Source organism: Chlamydotis macqueenii, chromosome 10 (assembly GCF_036417535.1).
Source record: "Chlamydotis macqueenii isolate bChlMac1 chromosome 10, bChlMac1.mat, whole genome shotgun sequence".
Lineage (NCBI taxonomy): Eukaryota > Metazoa > Chordata > Aves > Otidiformes > Otididae > Chlamydotis > Chlamydotis macqueenii.
Genome location: NC_141565.1, coordinates 22,188,571 through 22,209,260, shown reverse-complemented (window position 1 = coordinate 22,209,260; position 20,690 = coordinate 22,188,571). Strand labels below are relative to the sequence as shown.

At 44.3% G+C, this 20,690-nt stretch overlaps 1 protein-coding gene across 3 annotated transcripts in view; it reads right to left on the bottom strand.

The window, feature by feature from the left end:
* Positions 1–20,690, bottom strand: part of GRM7 (glutamate metabotropic receptor 7) — a 273,711-nt gene that overhangs the window by 118,854 nt on the left and 134,167 nt on the right. For all 3 annotated transcript variants that reach the window (XM_086755674.1, XM_086755675.1, XM_086755676.1), the window contains exons 3-4: positions 6,762–6,903; positions 5,736–5,890 (exon numbers count right to left, since the gene is read on the bottom strand). In XM_086755674.1, coding sequence (XP_086611800.1) covers positions 5,736–5,890; positions 6,762–6,903 — 297 coding nt within the window. The remainder of the gene's footprint in view (positions 1–5,735; positions 5,891–6,761; positions 6,904–20,690) is intronic.

Below are 20,690 nucleotides of genomic sequence, written 5' to 3'. Positions count from 1 at the left end.
TCATTAAAAACATGATTCACCATCTATTTGGAAGACAACTGAAAAATCCAAGGACAGTTATGCTGGTTTACAGCACTTGCAATGCTGCTTTTTTTTTAAGCAGCGATGCACCTCCTTGTGCGGAATTTAACCTCGCAGTTGAGAGCTTCACAAGACTGCAAACCTCAGCCACATCTACAGCTTGCTGGAATTGAACCATTAATCTTCAATCTAGTTGAACCCCATTGTTTAGTTGCATCAAATTCTGAGCTGAGACCATTAAGAATTTTTTTTTCATCACTAGCAAAGCATTTTCCCAGACTTTTAAAATAATTAACATCATACATACAAATATATATATATATATACACACTAGCCTCTGTATTTCTCTTACAGCTGTTCCTCTCCTTGGTTTCATTTCACTGTGAGCTGCTGTCCATGAAAACAGATCACATATCAGTAAGAAGGATAAGGAAGACTATTTTAAAATAAAAAAAAAAAGTTAGATGAAGAACCAATATCTGAAAGTGCTAAGTCAGTAGCATGAATGCTAACAACATGAACCACAGTGCAACAGCCCAGTTCAAAAACTTTCACACAGAAAAGAGGCACAGGAACAGCAGAGAGCAAGAGGCAATTTGGTAGTTGTTCTTCTTTACAGCTGGGGAAAACCAGATATCCCTGAATAGAAACTTTAAATCTAAATAGCTACTACAGACTGATAAAAGCAAATTTAAAATCTTAAGTGTAGATACTGCTTAAATTAGAGGAAAAAAAACCTAAAAGGGGAAAGACACTTATTCTGAAACACAAGGCCATTCACCCGACTCAATTCCTTGGGCTGGACTATCTTCTGGACCTGCACCGACCAACAGCTTTCCGCATGGAATTCAGAAAATACTGCGCAAACCTGCTCCGAGAAGATCAGGCCTCTCCATCTCTCCTGCCACAAGTATCTTCTTGTCACCGGCAGGAAGATTCCTTTTCCTCCGGGGAAAGAATTCAGGAACTCCTGACCAAACCTGCCTGCTAGGGAGAACTTCAATTTGTCTAGACCAGTAGTAGTATCATCTTTAATCAGAGGGGCATCCAGGTAACTCTTACACACGTCTGTATGGTGTCATAAAGAGAGCTACCCCGGCAGCTAAACCTGTAATTAGATCCAGTAGTGATAACGAGAGGAGGAAATTCTCTGAAGTTTATTAAATCTACCGAAACACGAAGAGGCAAAGTGGCAGTGGAACACTTAAAGGTCAGTTTGTGATTAAAAAGATCAGTGTGGAAGAAGTTCATTCCTGCCTACAAAGAAAGAGGGTTGCAGCTCATCCCAGCCATCGTTTGGGGAAGTCTGCAGCTGGAACGATGGTCCAACCCAAGAGAATCCAGGGAGTGTTTCCATATTTCGTTTCTTGCTGGTTTGGATGGTCTGCAAACCTTCTGGGACTTCAAAGGAAAAATGCGACAGATGAACAACTTTCCCTTAGACCTCTGCCGCCTGCAGAAAACACAGCCACGTACAGTAATTTGCTTGTCTGGCAAGGAGCTCAGCCGAACCGCAAGAACAAAACATTTGTTTTCTGAAGTCTTAACCTTGCTTTTCATTTTCCACTCTACTTCTGTTTTCCCTCTGGCACTTGAAATTCTGCGGACTTGTCATACTTGCCTTAACATCTCCCATTTTACCACGATCCTGATTGCACCGTCACTTCAAACCAGCCTGCTTCTGCTCGCCCAGAACCCTCCCGCAGCTCATGTTGCTCCTCTCCGTGGCATTTCACCCTTTCCCTCACCAGCTGGGCACTCCTCCTGCTCTTCAACACCAAACCGACACGGGAGTCTTCCCCAGGGGCAAAGCTCATCTTTCTACTCAGGTGAAAGAAGGAGAACAAGGGTTTCTGGGGAACAAAGCAGCAGTAGGTAAAAATCTCACCAAACACATTTTGAAAGCAAGACCTTCTGGGGATTTTTTTTTTCTGTTGTGTTGCTGTTTTAGTGAATGTCAAACGCATGCAGAGCCACAGATGTTCATCATTTCTATATTACTGCAAAATGAACATAGTAGTAATAATAATAATAATAATAGATCCCATTCAAACTTCAATTAGAAAATACAGCTTTCGTCTGTTATTTAAACTGTCTCATTTTTCTCATCTTCCAGCACTGAGACTCTCTCTGTGTTTACGTTACATCTTTCCACAAAAAAGTTACAGGGATATACCCTGAGTAAAAGACTCAAAAGAAGGCACACGACCGCAATCTCTTGCACCCGAAAGCACAGGCACTTGCAGTTCTGCAACGCAACGCACTGTGCCCGTTCCTCTGAGCACACGCTGAGTTTCAGGAGTGGGCTGAAGTTCCAGTAATCTGTGAGCGTGAGGACACACCATCACAACCTTATTCAGGAAGAGCTCAAAGCAACAATAACCAGAACACAACACTCTGCTGCCACAGCTGTTCTAGAAGTACATCTGGCTTTACTTCCCTGAAAACTCTGCAAAGCCTTTTCACTTTGTTGGTGCTTGGTGAAGTTGGTATGGAGCCTGTTCCAAACCCAACTTTCCATGAAGTGATTACTATTTAAGCGTGCACTTCCTCTGGCTCGCTGTCTACTGCAATTATGCAGATAAGATGCAACTTCATCCTTTCAGCATAATTACATCAAACACAGCCGGGCTGTATTAAGACTGACTTAAGACAAACAAATTCAGCTGATGTAATGATTCCCCAAATCACCCTGTGGGACTACAGCAAAGAAACTTTGTCCCAAGAGTGACATCAAGCATCAAGACAAATAACTGTGTATCTGGGGCAAGAAACCGAGCGCTTTAGACTCTCTCTGGAGCTGGAGGCTGCCGGGATGTTCCCACTCTTACCAAAAATAGGAAGTTCATGTGGCATATATGTAGATAGGCGTAAATACACCAACACACCTACACATCACGTCTGTATTTTGAGCTGAAGAGTCAGGACCAGGGCAGAAGCCTTATTTGAAAAATGTATTTTTCTGTATAACGACTGTTTCAGTTTATGACTTATGTGACCGATAGCTTTACAGATACCAAAAATCTGATAAGCCCAAGTGTATCATATACATTTGAACATGCCGGCACATTAGTTTTCAATGCAGTTCAACATTTCCTGCCTAATTAGCCTAATATTTTCCCCCGAAGCGTGAGAAGAGGCTAGCAGCATCACATATTTCAGGTTAAGGTATGGGAGCTGCAGTGCTCTCTGTTTCCAGTGAAGTTTGTTTGCTAGGAATCTTTTTCTAACAAATTACAAATACTATTTAACATAGTGATAAAATGAAAGGAAAAAAAAAAAAAAAAGAAGATGCTCTTGAGGAGTAAAATAAGGGTAACGCCCTCATTCATGACTAATAAAGAAGTTCTCACCAAATCCAGTGGGACTTAAGCTGGTGCTTAACTGTGCCTGGACCAGGACACCAGTGCGCAAAGTGGAACCTACTGGGCTCAAGACGCGGTCCTTCAGGGCAAACTGAGCTCCCTTCTGCTCTTTTGATATGTTTCTATTTATAGGGCAAAGCAAGGCTTCTTATTTCATTTATTTTATGTCCTCACCAAAAGAAATGCATTACTAAATTTTAGGAAGCAGATGTTCATTGCTGGATCATAAAAGAACAACATTAAAATGTCTGTTTCCAGTTCTCTTGGATTCACAGCCAAATGAAATTACTACAACAAGAGGAAGAAAAACAAACCAACACCCAGCAGTCCAAATGCGAGGCAGGCAGACAATCCATACGGATAACAGCCTCACTGAGCACAGAAAGGCTAATCCCTAAGATTACTTACTTATGTAAGGAACAGGTTTCTCTGGGTGTTTCTCTGAGTGGGCGAAACAGAACTGGAATCGGTCTGAAAGGGGAAATGTTGAGTTCTGGAAAACTGCTTCAGGAGACCGGGAATTTGCTCCGAGCTCCTAACCATCCCTTTGCCCTTCCTGCTAACAGGGCCAAGCAGACGGCGGATACAGACGGCAATTAGGGACGGATGAATGGGACCAAAAAAGGTGGGAACCAGCCTGAACCTTGCTGAGCAGCGGCAGAGCAGCCAGGAAACGATGGCTATCAACAGCGTAACCGCCTTCTGGGCCACTCGGCTCTGCCGCTCCCTCCATGCCCAGCGCAGTACCTGCTGCTGGCCGAGCCATTTTCCCTCTCCGGAAGGTAACGTGCAGATCCCGGACCGCAAAACAGGTACCTGCCGTACGGCACCCACTCTTGGAGAATGAACACAATTATATATACAGGCAAAAATGTAATTTAAGCATCACAAACAAGAAACCATGCAGCCTACAAGACTACAAGTGCAAAATGTAACTGGCCAAATTTAGGCGACCGTCTAATACATTCAGTGAATAAGACGACACTTGCAGGCTCAGTGGACGTATTTTTTTTTTTTTTTTGCAGAGACACTAAATACTCTGGTGTTTGTAACCATTATTTAACCAACTTTCTATACCTGAACCCTTCAACTCTGTTATTATCACTTACTGTGTCGAAAGCAAAGCTCGTGTTTCCCGTTACATCTACGTGTAACACAGAAGGAACACAGAACACGTTTAATGTGTAACACAGAAGGAGAATATTTTAAACCAAACAAACGCGGAAAGTTTTTATTTCTGCTGTTGGCAGAGTGTTTGTTTCTGTGTTAGAAACCCTTAGGGATGAATACAGACGGTACGAAGGGATTATGAAGATATCCTGGTTTTCAGAAACAAAACACTTCATTGTCTGTTAACTTTCCCTATTTACGGAGAGGTAACACGCGAAAATGCCTCCAGGGTTTAAAAAATGTAACAGGATGAAATATATTATATACCTGAGAAGAATAACTAATGAGGTACAGACACAGTAAAAACGAATGCAAATGTTTGGTTTTCCTCTGTGTGAAGGCTCGAGAACCGGTTTTAACGTGGGGAACATGTTGAAGGCTCTTTAGAGCCCCTGCCCGGCACGAAGCCACGTGCCGGCCGAGGTGTTTGTTTTCTTTACTCAGTGTCTCCATCATACAGGACTTCTCTTTTCATATCCTAGAGAACACGGACTGGAACCGTTGAGTTCGGCTGGCCCAAAGGCAGCCATCTGGGGAGTTAAGGACCCGTACAGCCAAGAGGGATAACCAGCTGAGGGCAGGTCAGGCACCAAACACTCCAGGGAAAAAAAGAAATGCTGAGAAACACAGGGATTGTGTTGAAAACGTATGTCCCCTAATTTTTATATACACATGTGTATGTACAAGTACACACCTTTGTAAACCACACACGCACTAGGTACAAATACATGTATGATCTGAATGAAATAAAAGCTAAGCGAAGTTTAAATGGAAACTGCTGATTTAAAAATGGGTTTTTACTTCTTCAGTAGAAAACTTACCCACTGCTTCATAGGCAATACATAAATTGCAAAATACTTTCTCTTCGTACATATACACACGGTATGTTACGATGTTTTTGGTTTACTTTCTTTTCTGTGATAAAGGCCCTGTCATATTACCAATGCAAGCTCTGAAACTGCGTCTTTAATAAAGAACTGCTGGTGGCTTCTCAATTACAGAAATAAAATGCAGTTTTCAGATGAGGAACACAGACGTTTAGGAAAATTTCAGGGGATGAAGACTGACTCAATGTACTTTATACTCTTTGTCTCATGCGGTGGCTGTACAGCCTTATTCACAAAACACATACAAGGGAAAAATGGGGGCGATCCGCTGCAGGCAGGAGACAGCTCTTACCCTCTATGGTGGCCCTCTTGGGCAGGATGGTGATGGCCCCCTCAGCGACGTCCTCCTGCTGCAGCAGCGGGCTCACCTTGGAGCCCCACGTGTCCGAGCCCACCCAGAGGAAGTGGCCAACCTGATCCGCCCTCTTAGCGGCCGCAAGGATCTGCCTGCGGAAAAGAACGGCTTGCTCACAAATTAATTTCATTTAAACACATAATTGCTTGGGGAAAACGGTGTGTTGCAAGTGCAGAATGAACAGAAAGAGCACGTTCCTGTGATCAGCAGAGCCCAGGAATTTCACAGCACACCAAATCACGATCCATGCAGCACAAATCCACCTTTCTTTTAATTCACCCTAGATTGTAAGACTGAAGCCCTGAGTCCACTAAAACTTAAAAGTTTTGCTGATGACTTTACTCAAACTTCATCCTAACTTCTTTGTGTTCCATTTTGTTTAACTGAGGCTCTCAGCAATTGACAATGCCATCAAAATTTTAAGCTAATTTAAAATTCTGGAGAGAGAAGATGGAACACAGGCAAGCGAGAAATGAGAGCCACGCTTTTAAAATAACCTTTGTATTATTTTAAGAGCACGTGGTACGTGGTTAAACCCTGAGCACCTTATGTGGTTGAACCTTGAGCATCCAAGTCACTTAATCACCAGCAAACATCACTTGCCGTAAGAGACTCTGAATTAATGAGTAATACATAGCGGCAGAAGCTTAGAGAGGGGCACCTTCTTAACGCCTCTTTGAGAGGTAAGGTCAGGTCTGCCGTCCAATGCACGAGCTACCCTGCGGCAGGAAAAGCTTCCAGACCTGGACTAACATTCCCGTCCCCCCAGTACAGCGATGCATGGCCAGAGGAACCACGCTGGCCAGGGCAGCAACAGCAGCACCTCCGTGCCCGGTGCCACCCCCAACCCTGCATCCCTCTCACCAACAGACGTTTCCCCTCCATTATTCACATTCCAATTTGCTTTCTCTTTTCTGCATGGCTATAAGGCACAAATGAATTAATTCCCTCAGTCATCCTTACTTGATGTCCTCATCATTGGCAAAAATAACGATGGCCCTGGCATTGGGAGTTTCCAGGAGCTGCTTGATAATTTTGTCAAAGTCGATGGTCTTGTCCTTGCGATCCTGGGGGATTTTCAGGGACTGAGCAATGCAGAGCCCACCTGTGTAAGAAAGAAGAAAAAGACGATGTCAGAGAAGAGCACAGGGAAGGCAGTGGGAAATACACACGGCTGGAGGGGGAGCCTGGAAGAAGAGAAACTCTCTGATCAGATCGTCGCCCTTACAGAGCACCCAATCTTCATGTCAATCCTGAGGGATTTTTACAATTATTTTTTGCACAGAACCCTCCTTGGGATACACACAGCCTGCATGCCTGGGTAGGGTCAAGAGGTTAAACAGATGGGCAAAAACATCAACACAGAAAAGCAAAATAAACAAATTAAATAGTCAGCAGAGAGATTAAAACAAACAAACAATAACCTGAACAAGCTTAAACTGATTTAAAAAAAACAACAGGTTGAAGGGCAAGTGATGTTGACAATGTATTAGACAAACTTCATCCCAGTGAAGAGCTGAGATTCTTCTTAATTTTGCAAGTTGAAGGTCATTGAGGGAAAACTTATCTGCAATAGGAACAGCAAAGGAGTTGGGATATTGGGAAAGCACAGATGGGTCAAGAAAATCCTTACTCATGCAAATGCCCATCACCAAACGGGATGTAGCCGCCCAAGCAACCGAAGCCTCAAGATAAAGCACGTCTGCGAACTTTCCATAAATACCCAGGTAATATTGGAAAAAAAAAAATAGAATCAACACAGTACTAGTGATAAATACATCCGGACTGAAGAAATACTCACTTTTAACACCATTCATATATTACAGTTGTATAGCTTGGTTTGGGAAAAAAAAAACCAAAACCAAAAAGAGAACTACATCTCCAGTGACACTCAGCTTGTCACTGTTTGCAGATGAAAACACAACTTTTGCCTTCATTATTTTGTTTCTCAGTGATAAACACTTTCATCTCTTATGGCATCTTAGATACCAGCTTCCTCAGTACGCCGCGCACTGCGTTAATTACTGAAGAATCAGAGACGCATAATAAGAGACAGCAGCGGGATGAGTTAATTAAAGCCAGCAGGACAAAGGAGAGATTCACAGATACGCTTTACACGCAGACGTAAAAGTGCTGTGAGATGAAGCAATAGAGAGGGCGTTCCCAGGGAAGAACGGTGAGGAGGCGGCTTGCAGGCTGCCGGGGACAAGGTAACCATCCCAAACCTCGGCCGAGCCGGGACACAAACACCAGGGAAACCACTGGCCATCTGCAGAGATCCAACACGGGGTTTCAAATCGCAAACCGGGGCTCTGCTGCAGATCTGCCAGCACTTTGCTAAGCAGGTCAGGTTCATTCCTCTTTATTTTAGCGGTAGAGAAGTTGAGACACAACCTGAAGTCGGGCTGGGTCTGTTGGTACGAGCTGAGCCAAAAACTCCGGAAGAAAAGATTGATTTTGGTGGGACGAAATAAAAAGGAGAAGAGAGGCAGGTTCAAGGTTCAGAAAGAATAAAACAGAATAATTACTCAAGTTTTTCTCTGAATCACCCAGAATACTTCCTTTGGTTTTACAATTCTTACAATTTGAAATTATTGCAACCTTGCTTTTTTCTTTAAAAGAAAACAATACTGCCTTTTACAAATAAACCTCATTTTTAAATGAGGAAAGAAAGTCTCATCACTAGCAAAAGTTCAAAAAATTTAAACATTTCTTAAATGCTCTTTCTTTTTTTTTTTCCTGGGTCAAAATCAGATGGAATCAACCCAAACCCATAAGCAGAGTTATCCAGCTCTCCTGGCATGGATCAGGCGCTGATGAACAGCGCGTCCCCCCAGCCAGCTCCGGCCCCACAGGCAGTGCCAGAGCATCGCCCAGGCACAGGGCACCCGCGGGCCCTGGAAATGGAGGGGAGGCCATCGGGGTGTCCCCAAAAAACCTCTCTGTCCTGGCATGGCACCTAAGGAGAGCGTAAAGTCATTAGCTGTTCCTGGAAAGCACCCGCAGTGCTCCATCATGCCCAGCCAAGTGACGTCACACCTCCCAGGAGCATCTCTGCTTTCTCTTGTCAAATGAGGGCATGGCAACTTTGGAGAATTCATTGAGAGAAGGGAGAAAAAAAAAAAAACCAAAAAAACCACACCACCCAAAACCAACACACAAGCCGCTACAAAGCTCCAAGATTTGTCACTTGAAAATTTATGCACTCCCGCCATGGTGTCCTTTCAAGAGAGCCCCACGCTGACCCTCGGAGCAGGAGAGGATTTCTTTCACCGTGCCGAGACCAAAGGGCTGTCACGTGCCAGATGGATCCATTACGGCAGCATGGAGCTGCTGCGAAGCCCCTCCGCAGCCCGTCACAGCCCTCCACCGCTTCCACCCAGAGACAGTGGGCTCTCTTGTCCCCAGTGCCTCCTGGTTTCCAGTGACTGCACCAGTCTGCAGCTTTGAGAGCCTTTTAAACGGGGAGAGGGGAATGCTGGCGGGTGCTCATCCCCAGGCACCGCGCCTGCCGTGACAGCAATATTTCGGCAGCTAAGAGTCTGCCCACGTTAAAGAAACTTTGTGTCCAGGGGAAAAAAAAAAGATGAGGTGATACATTTTTGTTGTGAAACTATTATTTAAAAAAAAAAAAATCTGTATTTACTACTAAGTAATTGTGACCTACGTTATTTAAGTGCGTGGAAAAAAGGCCAAAATGGTTGGGAAGGCTGCTAGCTCAGTGACCCGCCCTGGCAATAACGACACCTATTGTGTGGGTCACATGGGCTCTGCTGCCAGGACAGAGAAGCCAAAAATCTCATTACAGCCGGTAATGATTACAGCTGAACCCAGCGTCCTTGGACAGACACAGCTGTGGCCAGGCTCTCAAGAGCAAGGGAGAAAAAAGCCTCTAATGCAATGCGCGGCTTCAAAGTGTGTAATTTCCATGGGTTCTTTAAAGAAAAGAGGACCCAGGGTGGAGAAAGGAAACAGTCTGGAATTTGGGAGGGCAGATTTCAGGTTCTTTTTTGTGACAGAGAGTTTTCTGCTGCCTTTGGGAGCTCAGCTCTTAGTTTCTCTGCTGTCCCCTGGAGAAGGGAAGTAACCGAGCTCCTTTTTGACACTGCAGTCATGGCACAAAGGAATTACGGGTAAATGGTAAGCAGGAATTAGGGATAGATGGTGAATATCAACGATTAAGCCCCAAATATTTCATCTCCAGTATGGTTGTGGTGATACTTTCAATGTAACAGCAGCAGGAGACCAGGGTCAGAAAGCACGCTCTGAGGCAGGAGCAGAACGGGGTCGAGCCCTGCGAGGCAGATCAGGGCAAACACAAGAGGCAGAGAGGTAGGATCAAGAGGACAAGACCCAGGGAATACAATTTAGACGTGTTGATGGATATTCTGATTTTAAACTGCCAGTGTCTCTTCCAGGAAAGTGACACTATTACACATTGACTAATACGTGCTCCCGGCCACCGCAACGGGTCAACATGCATTATTTTCTTATTTGCTCCGTTTTGCTCAGGTCCACACCGGGCAGCATTCGACAGGAGAGCAGAAGCCTTACTGTAGTGGCATGGCAATCCATCCCAGCCTCCCGACCGTACTGGTCACACCAGCTGCTGCTGACACCCAAGCTTACAAGCCTGGTTTAAAGCATCTCCATCTCTGCAGAGGACCTCACGGCGGGCAGAGGCACGGAGCGTTTTCCATTCCTTAGCAATAACAGATGCCCAAGCAACCGGGTGTATATTGTCCAAACGACACATATAGAGTAAGTTTAACTTCCATGTTCTCATCCCGCATTCTCAGTACAACAGGAAACACATGCACCGTTATTTAAACTGTCAGGTTAATTCACAGTGCTCCAAGGTAAAAACCTCCAAGGGAATTAAGTGGTAAAAAAAAGTGAAAATTGCCAATTCAGGATTTTGTTGTGGAATTTCTGCAGTAATATATTACCTGTGATGGACTGGAGAGGCAGCAAAGGCTCTAACCAGTTACAAACTGCCATGGCAATTAATGGTAGTCTGGGAGCCAAACCCATGCCGCACCCTGCTCTGCACATCTCCGGCAGCCGGGAGCCTCCCAGCCATCCTGGGCACTGGTCCCACCAGCAGTACCACGCGCTAAACCAGCTGGGTCCCAGCCTTTGCTACGGTCATTTCCGCCTAGGAAGCAAAAAGAGTGGGCACTAACTGAGATTCTACAACCAAGCGCAAAAGGCCACAGCGCAGGTAATGGACATTGGAGACAAATAAGACAGATGTGAACTGTGGCACATACAAGATACAGCATTCAAGCAATTCTGCAAGCAAATGTTGAACTCTAACAATGGAATTTTAGAAATTCACAGTATATGAAAGGTGTTCACAAGAATGACGACGAGGCAGTCAGTTCTACACCGCTCTACCCTTGGAACAATATCCCCTCTCTCCTAGGCTATGTATAGAAGTCTAACGCTGGCATCTCTTCCATCCTCCCCTGCTGCCAGCCAATGTTTCCGTAATAACACCAAATCCGGGACAGGAACACCAGGAGCAGACTTGGGAGGTTCAGCCTTTCCAGATGCGCCTTTGTCCAACAAGCAAGCCATGGAAACGCACAACAGTCTATGAAAAGGATAAGACAACAAGGCAAACCATTTCCTCAAACAATAACTTGGAAATTATTTGGTTTTACAGCTTCTAGTTTTCCCTGTGGTTTGTGTCACTTTGGCAAACAGACCCGATTGTTTGGGATTGTTCCCAGTGCTAAAATTCCCCGCGCTGCAACCCCTGCCAGCACTCTGTGAAAGTGCAGAAACACTAACATTTCAACCCAAATTTACTGTGCCTCCATAATTTTTTTTTTGCAGACAAACAAAATGCAAAGGGAAGTTGGGTCCTTTCTCCCTGGCTGGTGAAAAACAATTTTCCCCGCAGATTTTATTTCTAGTAGAAGATTCCTCTGAACTTCGTTAAGTCACTGACAAGACTCATTGCAGTAGAGTCAGACAGAATCTAAGATAACCAAGTCCAACCTTCAACCTAACACCACCATGCCTACTAAACCATGTCCTGAAGTGCCATGTCTAAACGTTCTTGATGATCTTTCATGTCTCTTCCAACCTTAAAGATTCTATGATTCTGCGCAGAGGAGGCTTTTTTTTTTTTCCCCCAGAGTTCCAATTCCTGCTCTGCAGAAAAAAAAAAATGGAGAAGTAAAAACTCTGGTGGGGGAATCATGGCTTCAACCTCATGATGGATCCTCTGCTGTGAAATAACCAATGTGCACATCTTGCCGTGACAAAAGGTCTGGTGTTGCAGAGACACATCATCAAGCCCATCCACTCAGTGTAGAGCGAGTCCTAATCGCACAAAAAGATTATCATATGATTGTTTTCATGGGAATCCCACTTGTATGTCATAGATGTGTGATAGAGGCGGGGCCACATCACATAATGCTCCAGTTCACCGGCAGCTCGAGGACGGGCAGGCGAATTGAGCCATCTGGGCAGCGATAGTTGCAAAGCATGCAGGGACGTGGAAGAAGACAGGGAGTCTTAAAAGTATCATAGCTGCCTCCCTTTCACCTGCTGACAGATTCTGTGCTGTGCCTCCGAAAGGCAAACCCTCGGGAGAATTCTCCGTGTAAGTTCAGGCAGCCATGCGTTAAATTATTTGGGGCATTAAACACCTAACTGTGGTATTTAAGGGTAATGGATGTATCTGGTAATCAAAGTGTTGCTTCAGTATCCATGGATACCCATGATTATGTGGTGTTTTGATTCTGGTACAACACTAAGTACATTATTCTGCTTCCCTGAAATTCTCCAAGGGCTATTTTTCTTATCACCACTTAATTGGATTATCAGGTAGCAAAAGAGACAATTTAACACTTTTTCAGGTGATTTATCTACAGAGATACTCTTTTTTTGGGGAATAACTTTTAGCAATACTGAAAACAGCTTCAGAAAGTTATGTTTGCTGTCGCTAATTATTAAAAGGAACTCTCAATTAATTTGATTAATACATTACTTTAAAATTAGCAGCTGCCAAAAGCTGCCTCCTGAATGTTCATCACAATTACGGGAACAACACACAAAGCAAGGGGCTCGCACGGTGTCCTTCTGAAAGCAAGCGGCTGATTGCTTTCCCAGACTTTTCTCCACCCTGTGGCTTTGTCACGTTTACGGGGCTGCTGTCAGGGTAATTACAAGGTCTGACATTTGTTTGGTTTTGTACCAAAAAGAAAAGCTGAGCCTGCAGCTACCGCGACCTCCCTGTTCCTCGGTTTGGCTGGGGAAGGACCCTGGATTCGCCACCACACTTCTTCCCTTCTTCTTGGCGCGTTGGAGGGCACCCGTCCCCAATGCTGAGTGTCTGCATGGCATGGTTGCTCCTCCAGTGCCACGGATTTGAACACCTCTCTTACTGCACATCAGCACAGAAAACACCCTAAAATTGGGATTTTAAGGAAAGTAGATTGGGAAGGGCAGGAAAAAGTCTTTTTAAGTACAGCTGATACCTAGATTTTTAAAATCTGAACAACAGAAATATCAACTCTTCAGGCGCCGACGAGTTCTGATCCCCGCTGAGAGCCAACGTGCTCCCATGGTGGCCCTGCCAAGGGATGCTCAGCCAAGCCCTGCGCTGAAAGCTCTGCAAAACGGATCCGGCGAGCAGGAAAGCCCACATTTCACAAGGGACAACAAATCAAACCGTTTGGCATAAGTTTGGGATAGCCCCAAGGAGAGGAATTAATTGGGGAAGAAACAAAATAAACATCAAAGACACAGAGCATTTTCTTGATTTTGCTGCATGTTATTATATATGTCACTGTTGGCTTTTGCCATATACTTATATATCCTGCACATACAATTTATTAGCTGCAATAAATTTTATTTCTAATCCTCAAATATTCTGTAGAAGAAAAAGAAACCAGTGGCAGTAACACTGAAGACTGAGCTTAAAGAAGTCAGTATCCTCCCCTTGTGAAAACTCTGACACCACGACTGAAGACGTTTCCCTGATAGAGCACAACTACGTCCTAAAGGAACGGGAATGATAAAGATTATTTCATACTCTGGAAACACAGCTGGGCCTGCCAGCTTGCTTTCTGTCAAACTCCTCACCAGTAAAAGAGAGTTATTCAAACAACTGACACAAAAGTCACAAAATCTTCAAAGAACAATCACTGGGAAGTCAATACACGACGTACGCGTTTGCTTTAGAGAAGAGTGAACGTTGTGCAGCAGGAGCCTGTGTGTCAGGCAGGAGTTTTTACGTGATGCTTTGTTACATGTGGGAACTCACAGTTGTAGTTTTAAATAAAAAAACAGAATAAAGTTCCCAATGTCCACTTCACAGGACTTGCCATCAGCCTCATGCAAGAAACAATAAGATTTTCGGTAAGTTAATCTAGTGTGGGAAAATTTCAAGTCCCGTTCCTGAACCTGTAGATTCAGAGTAAACCAAGCCAGAAAAATCAATCTTGACCCTGTTACTGAAACTCTGACATTCCCTGTCCCATCAAGGGACAGGGTGCCATAAACGAGAAAACTCGCCAGGAACTGGTCTGAAGCCATCAGCACCCTTCCTATAGAAGCTCTCAAGCACTCGTCCAGCAGCAAAGGTTGGACCTGAGCACTGCTCCATCTCCTCTTTAAAGCAGTGACACGCAGCACAGAGAAGATGCCCCTGGGCGATGCGTTCCAGCGCCAGCTCTGGCACATTTCCAATTTAATCTGTGGAAATTAGCTCTCTGCTAGAAAAGATCCTGACATTCTGTCTAGCCAGAAATGGAAATAAATTAATTTATCCTGATCCCCAAAATTAAAATAGACCCAGGCATACTCAGAGATAACTGTTTGGACTTAATTCTGCCCGCATTTGCCGGGCTAACACAGCCACAGCTCCATCCAGAACAAATACAGATCTAGAAAATGGAAAATTCAGGAGAGTGGAGTTATCACATTTCAAGGAAAGAAATATATGGAGGGTAAATCAGCACAGAGGATGCAGAATCCTCAAGAACAAAGAACTTCAAGTAAAAAAACCTGACTTACAGAGAGACCGAGAAGTAGCAGTTGGATCCTTACTTCCAAAATCTAAGTTCTAATGAGGCTCTGGATCAGACAGATCAGTTTCTTTACTGGAAATAGTTACTACCCTCCTTACCAAGAGTTATGAAGTTCTTGCATATGCCAGTAAAAGAAGTTTACAACTGCACCGGTGTGCAGATGGGCTAGAATTCAAATAATGTCTCCGTAGTATCACAGTTCAATTGTAAAAATAAAATATGTACTACTAATAAAATTACATTAAAACATGAAACTGCAACAACTTATGCAAGGGAAAGCATCCTTGTGGATATGCAACTTTGAAACTTTCTATACATTAAGATTGTACTGGATAATTTTAAAATTTCATTTTTGCTAACCTTGTTTATTGTCTCATTTTTTCACATTAGACCTCATCATAACCAAAGAACAGAAGACCTAAACTGATATAGAAGACTAATATTTCTAGTATGTTTTTCATTAATGCTTAATTCTATTGTGTCATATATTTGCTGCATATTTAATGACATTCCCAGTGCATTTTATCACCACAAAAATTGTCCTTTATTACGGTAGTTAAACTCCAGCAATATACAAAAATTAAGACTCTCCCTGGAACTCTAAATTAAATTAGAAGAATGGTATAAGACCATCATTTGCAAAGATTTAGAACAGCTCTGTTGGCTAGACAGAAAATAAAGAAAATTAGGATATCTTGATAGATCAACAGCCAGCCATGCTCACCAACTCACGTTTGCTCACACCGCAATGCTCCAAAGCGTTTGAGAACAGACTCTGCCTAGGTGTTTGCAGCAGGAAGGATTTGAGATTTATTGGCTTCCTAAAATCCCTACTACAAAAAGTACATTTGAGTCATACAGTGCAACCACGTAGAAAAAAAAAAAAAAGCAATATAAAATAAAAGTTCCACTTCTGCTTCAAACATTTACAACACTTTTGTCGTTACAGCTTCATGACAGTAGCGCTTAAACCACCCAGTCTGGACCGGAACTGCCCTGCAAAGCCTCCAAAAGGGATAACCGCTGCTCTGAAGAGTGCCTAGATGGAGACCAAGGGCTGGAGTCTGAACAAATAACATAATTTGTGTTTAGAATTTTGCCACATTCCCATTTCTAAAAAGAAATGCCTGCTATCAAACAGAAAAGAGAGAGACTCCAAATGCAGACACCAGGACTGAGTTGAAAGGAATACCATTCCAGGTCTGTAAGGAAGCGATGGGCGCATCGGCCGATCCGCGGGATGAACCACCACAAGGTGCAACACCTCATATGGTCTCCAAAAATAATGTAGTCCTGCCTCTGTCTGATTTAGTCAGACTAAGACCGGCTCTGCTGCTTTGTGCACAAAAATAGCAAAGGCAAAGTTCTCAGAAATAATGTCAGAACACTTCACAAAACACCGTTTCTTTAGGAACAACTGTAGGCGGCAAAATCTCCGGCTGCGGGTAGAGACAGAAACAAAGCTCCAAGAATACCATGTTTAAAAGCACAACGCACAGCCAAGCAATGATACAAATTAGAGCTGCGCTCAACACAAAACACCAGCTAGGTATGTTCACCTTGCAGCTGGTCCATAAACCCTCCAAATGGGCAAATTCGAAGTCCTAAACGGGGCTAACCAGAGGATGCGGTCCCTGGTGATAGTCCTGCTAAGGTGCGGAGGAAGCCCTAGCCCCACCGAGCCGCAGGGTGGTACGAGTGATCCGGGACTTGATGATCTCTTCCAACCTTAAGACTCTATGACTCTATGATAAACAAAGGATGTCCTGGGCACAGCCAGCGGCACGCGATGCCAGAACCCAAAGAGAGGGGAACCCGGCAAGGCTACCTCCTCAAAATGAAAAGTAACCGATTCAAAAGGAGACTGGACTCCAGGGACTCAAGAAATGAACAAACTGGTAAAACATTCGCTGTTCTCTGTAAAGAAACGCTACGATTAAGATACATGCAGTCAAACCCGAGCCTCTCCAGCTGAGGCTCTGAGCTGTTAAGGTGACCGAAAACCAGAGCCGTTACCTGCCACGGAACCTCCCCGGCTGGCTGCGTCCCGCCTCCCAGCACACCGTAACCGTGGCTCGCCCCCTCCTCATCCGCAGGTACTGGTTTCCTTCCCAAACGCCTGACCGCGAGGCTGCTCACAAACAATACCTTCCGAGGCTGCCCTGGCTCCCTCGCAAAAAGCAATTTCCTGCAACCTTCACGCACACTAAAGAACCCGGCGCTCTCTGACATGGTTTTATTCATCTGAACTGCCTCTTGGAGCTGCACACTGTAATTTCGGAGGCTGCTTAGCACGGGGCTGTTCTTGCAGGGATATTTCCCCCCTAGCAGTAATGATGCCACCTCTGGACAGTGAATCATTATAAACTGCAGGCACAAAATGATCTCTAATGATGAAGCTTTTCTAACAACAATTTGGAGTGTTCCCATGTTCCTAATTCATTTTTTCTTGGAGAGGTAACATAGCATTTTAGCCTCCCCTCAGTTAATGGTGTTTTCTTGGTTGTTATATATCTGCTAGGGCAAGTAATGACTTGTCAGCTCTTCAAAGAATGAGAAACCCAGAGAACAGCACTGACACAATGACAAATCTCGGTGGGAAGGGAGGGAGGATTAGAAATCTTGTAAGTATACTTTTGGAAGGAAACCTGTTTTCTAATTTTTCCGTCAAGGAAGAATCCAGCATTTACAACATGAAAAAATTATTTTGTGAACTTGGAGTTGGGCTTGGAAAGGCTCCGCAATAGATAAGGGACATGAGAAGAGCCCGATGGGAACTCCTGGGCTTTGAGTTACTGAGGACGAAAGCGAGATGTGGGGCCAGAGCACAGCACTAAGGTAAGCACCCAAAGGCAAGCAGGATTTGGCATTCACTTAGCTAAAAGGATCAAATAATGTTTTGATAGGAAAACAAAAGAAAACAGGACATCAGGCTGGAGGACACGGAGCACTAGCAGAAACTTGTACATACTTCCAGCAGGATGAAGGTCTCCTCTCTGATGCTTCAGCAACCATCCCCAACCCTTCTGGCGAACTGCTCTCTAATTAGCACGCACTGTTCTGCTTGCTGCTTCCCAGGTTTAATTGAAGCTCTAAGTGATGCTCCTCATATGGCACCAGCCCTCAGCTCTGCGGAATCGCAGGTCACTTCCGTATGGAGATCGTAACAGAAGCGAACTACTTGTGGTCTAATTTTACTGAGAGAAAATTCCATTAAGTACCACTAGCAAACTGGACTTACGTTAGGTATGCTCGTATTTCACAGCATTTTGGTGAAAGCTGAACAAAGCTCTGATCCACACACACGTTTGTTAAAAGCACACATAGCACAGCATTCTGTGGCATCTCAAAAGCAAATCGTCTCCAGGTTGGCTTTGCAGATGACAGCTGGGATGACAGAGATATCAAACCACAGTTTTTCTGCTAGGTCCTACCTGGGTTTCTGATTAGCCCTCAGTCTTGCTGCAGCGTATTTTCTCTCAGAAGATTTACACACAAGGTCATTACTGCAAACTTGTGCACTGACCACTGCCTTTTCTGGGACTTGAAACATGTGAATTCAGCAATGCTAAGACTTATTTAAACAGGTTATGTTCCCAGCCCTTGGATGGGGGAAATAGAAAGAAAATGCTTCAAATTACTTGGTCTTTTCTTGTCTTTCTCATAATCCTCATCTCCTTCACGCTGGAGTAATGTCCTTAACTTACAGTACTGTGCTTTAATAACCCTCTCTCAAATGAGCACTAAAAATGCAATATAGTTCAATAAAATCCCTATCGCCGCATTGCAAAAAGCACCCTCCACACACTGCCTGTGGATAATCACTTCCATTTAATGGAGTTCTGCAACAAAACGCTGTAAAAGGCATAGAAGTTAGAAGTGAGCTCTTGGTGGGCAGTCCAGATCTCATCCTAGCAGTGCCTTATCTTATTGTAGGGTCGGGAACATGCCGGGGCCGCGTACCCAGCAGCCACACGTCAAGGGCAGGAGGTGTCCAGGGAAGGAGAGGGGTCCTGGTCCCCAAGAGCGTTCCCACCTGGAAACAGGATGGCCAAAGAGATGAGGAGGTGACAGCTGGCTGTCCAGTCACGGTTAGCATGCCAGGCTAAATGGGGAGTGTTTGCTCACTTCCTTTCTAAAACACAAAATTAAAAAACTTCCGGATGCTCCAAAAGCAGAACACTGCGCAATGCGGGGTAGGGGCCGGGATGCTGCCCAAGGACCAAGATCACCTTCTGTCTCGGAAGGCAAAGCTTTGCTCCACAGGCTTTGAACCGCAGCCACGGTCTAGTTCCTGAGACGTCTGAATACATTTACTCTCAGATGAAAGTTGGCCGTATCTCAGATAGCGACTTTAATACAGTTTGTAGCAGACCAGAGAGCTGGCCTCTGCCCAGCAAGTGCATTTCATCTCTGCAATTTGCCTGTAATCCCATCTGGGCAAGCCACAAATACGGGCGTGCAGGTTTAGGAGCAAGAAAAACTTAATAAGCAATAAATGTGCTTGACCCAGCAACTGGGAACCACCACTGCTCCACAGCCATTTGCATTCACTTCACATGGGAACCTCGCAAGATGGATTGAATACGGTCATACCCGAGTTACTTCGGCACAAAGCTCTTCATTGACTGCTTTCTAAAGAGGCTTTTCAATGAACAGCCCATTAAAGACAATGCAATTCCCTTAATTTGATGCTGAATTCAAGAGGTGTATGAAATATTTGTCAATATTTGGATTACCCTGATGTATTTAACTGAAATAAAAACGATTGCTGCAGAAATCGTTTCTCCAGTAGAGCCTCTAGTGCCCTACAAGGCATCCAAAACATTAAGAGTCTTCATTTTCCATTCAACAAACAGAGTTACGGAACCAGTATGCCTGTATCTTTGGCAAGCCAATTTTTAAGAAAACATTATTTTCCTTCACAGAAGGAAGAGCAAAGAAAAAGTAAACTTTTGCTTCCATTTTGCTGGATACAATTAAAAGCCCAAACCCAAGCGTTAGGATTTAGGGGGATCAAACACACGTCTTTCAGGACATGGTGAAGGGATCCCGAGAGATGCTGGAGCTACCTAGCCGAAAGGGTCACAGCAGAGGAGGGCAGAGAGGACTTGCCAGTGCACGTTCTTATAACTTGTTATTTGCCAAAAAAAAAAAAAAGTGACTTATTAAAATGAGTGAAACCAAGTGAAAATGTACACAAAAATAGCAGCAAACACATAGAAGTCTTCAGAGTTTTGGGGCAATGCTTCATTTCCAGAGAACATCTACTAACCACCAGTGTCAAGCAACAGAAAAAAAGCTTGTATTTTTCTAAATTGAGCGTGTAGCGGAGAATATCCACTGGCAACAGTTTGTCAAGATTCACTCCTCATCCTGCACTTTTTAAAGATGCCACGAAGCTTGCGCTACACCGTGACTATCCCATGGGAGGAGGGCAGCACAGCGCAGGAGGCATCTATCGACATTAAGACCTCGTATGCTCTCACAGAGATTGTCTTTGGACTGATGCAGACCTACAGACTTCGACAGATGTTTTTTCACTGCACTAGCAGGAGAAGGATTGAGTGTCAAGTTTGTCTGAGACCTGTCCCCCGCAGCACCACAGATCCACTGAACTGTGCACCCAGTGCTAGCACAGCGTGGGACAGGCTGTACCGGTTTACCATGCTACCCTAAAGCAAGGAAATCTACAGCACAAACTTTGGGAAGTCAAAATATTTTTATCTTCTGATATTTGGTACTTAAGGCAGCAAGAAACAAGGTCACACGCTCAAATCAATACATCAATAAATAGTTAAACCATCTTTGTGCTGCAAAAAAAGTTTTATCACTAGACCTT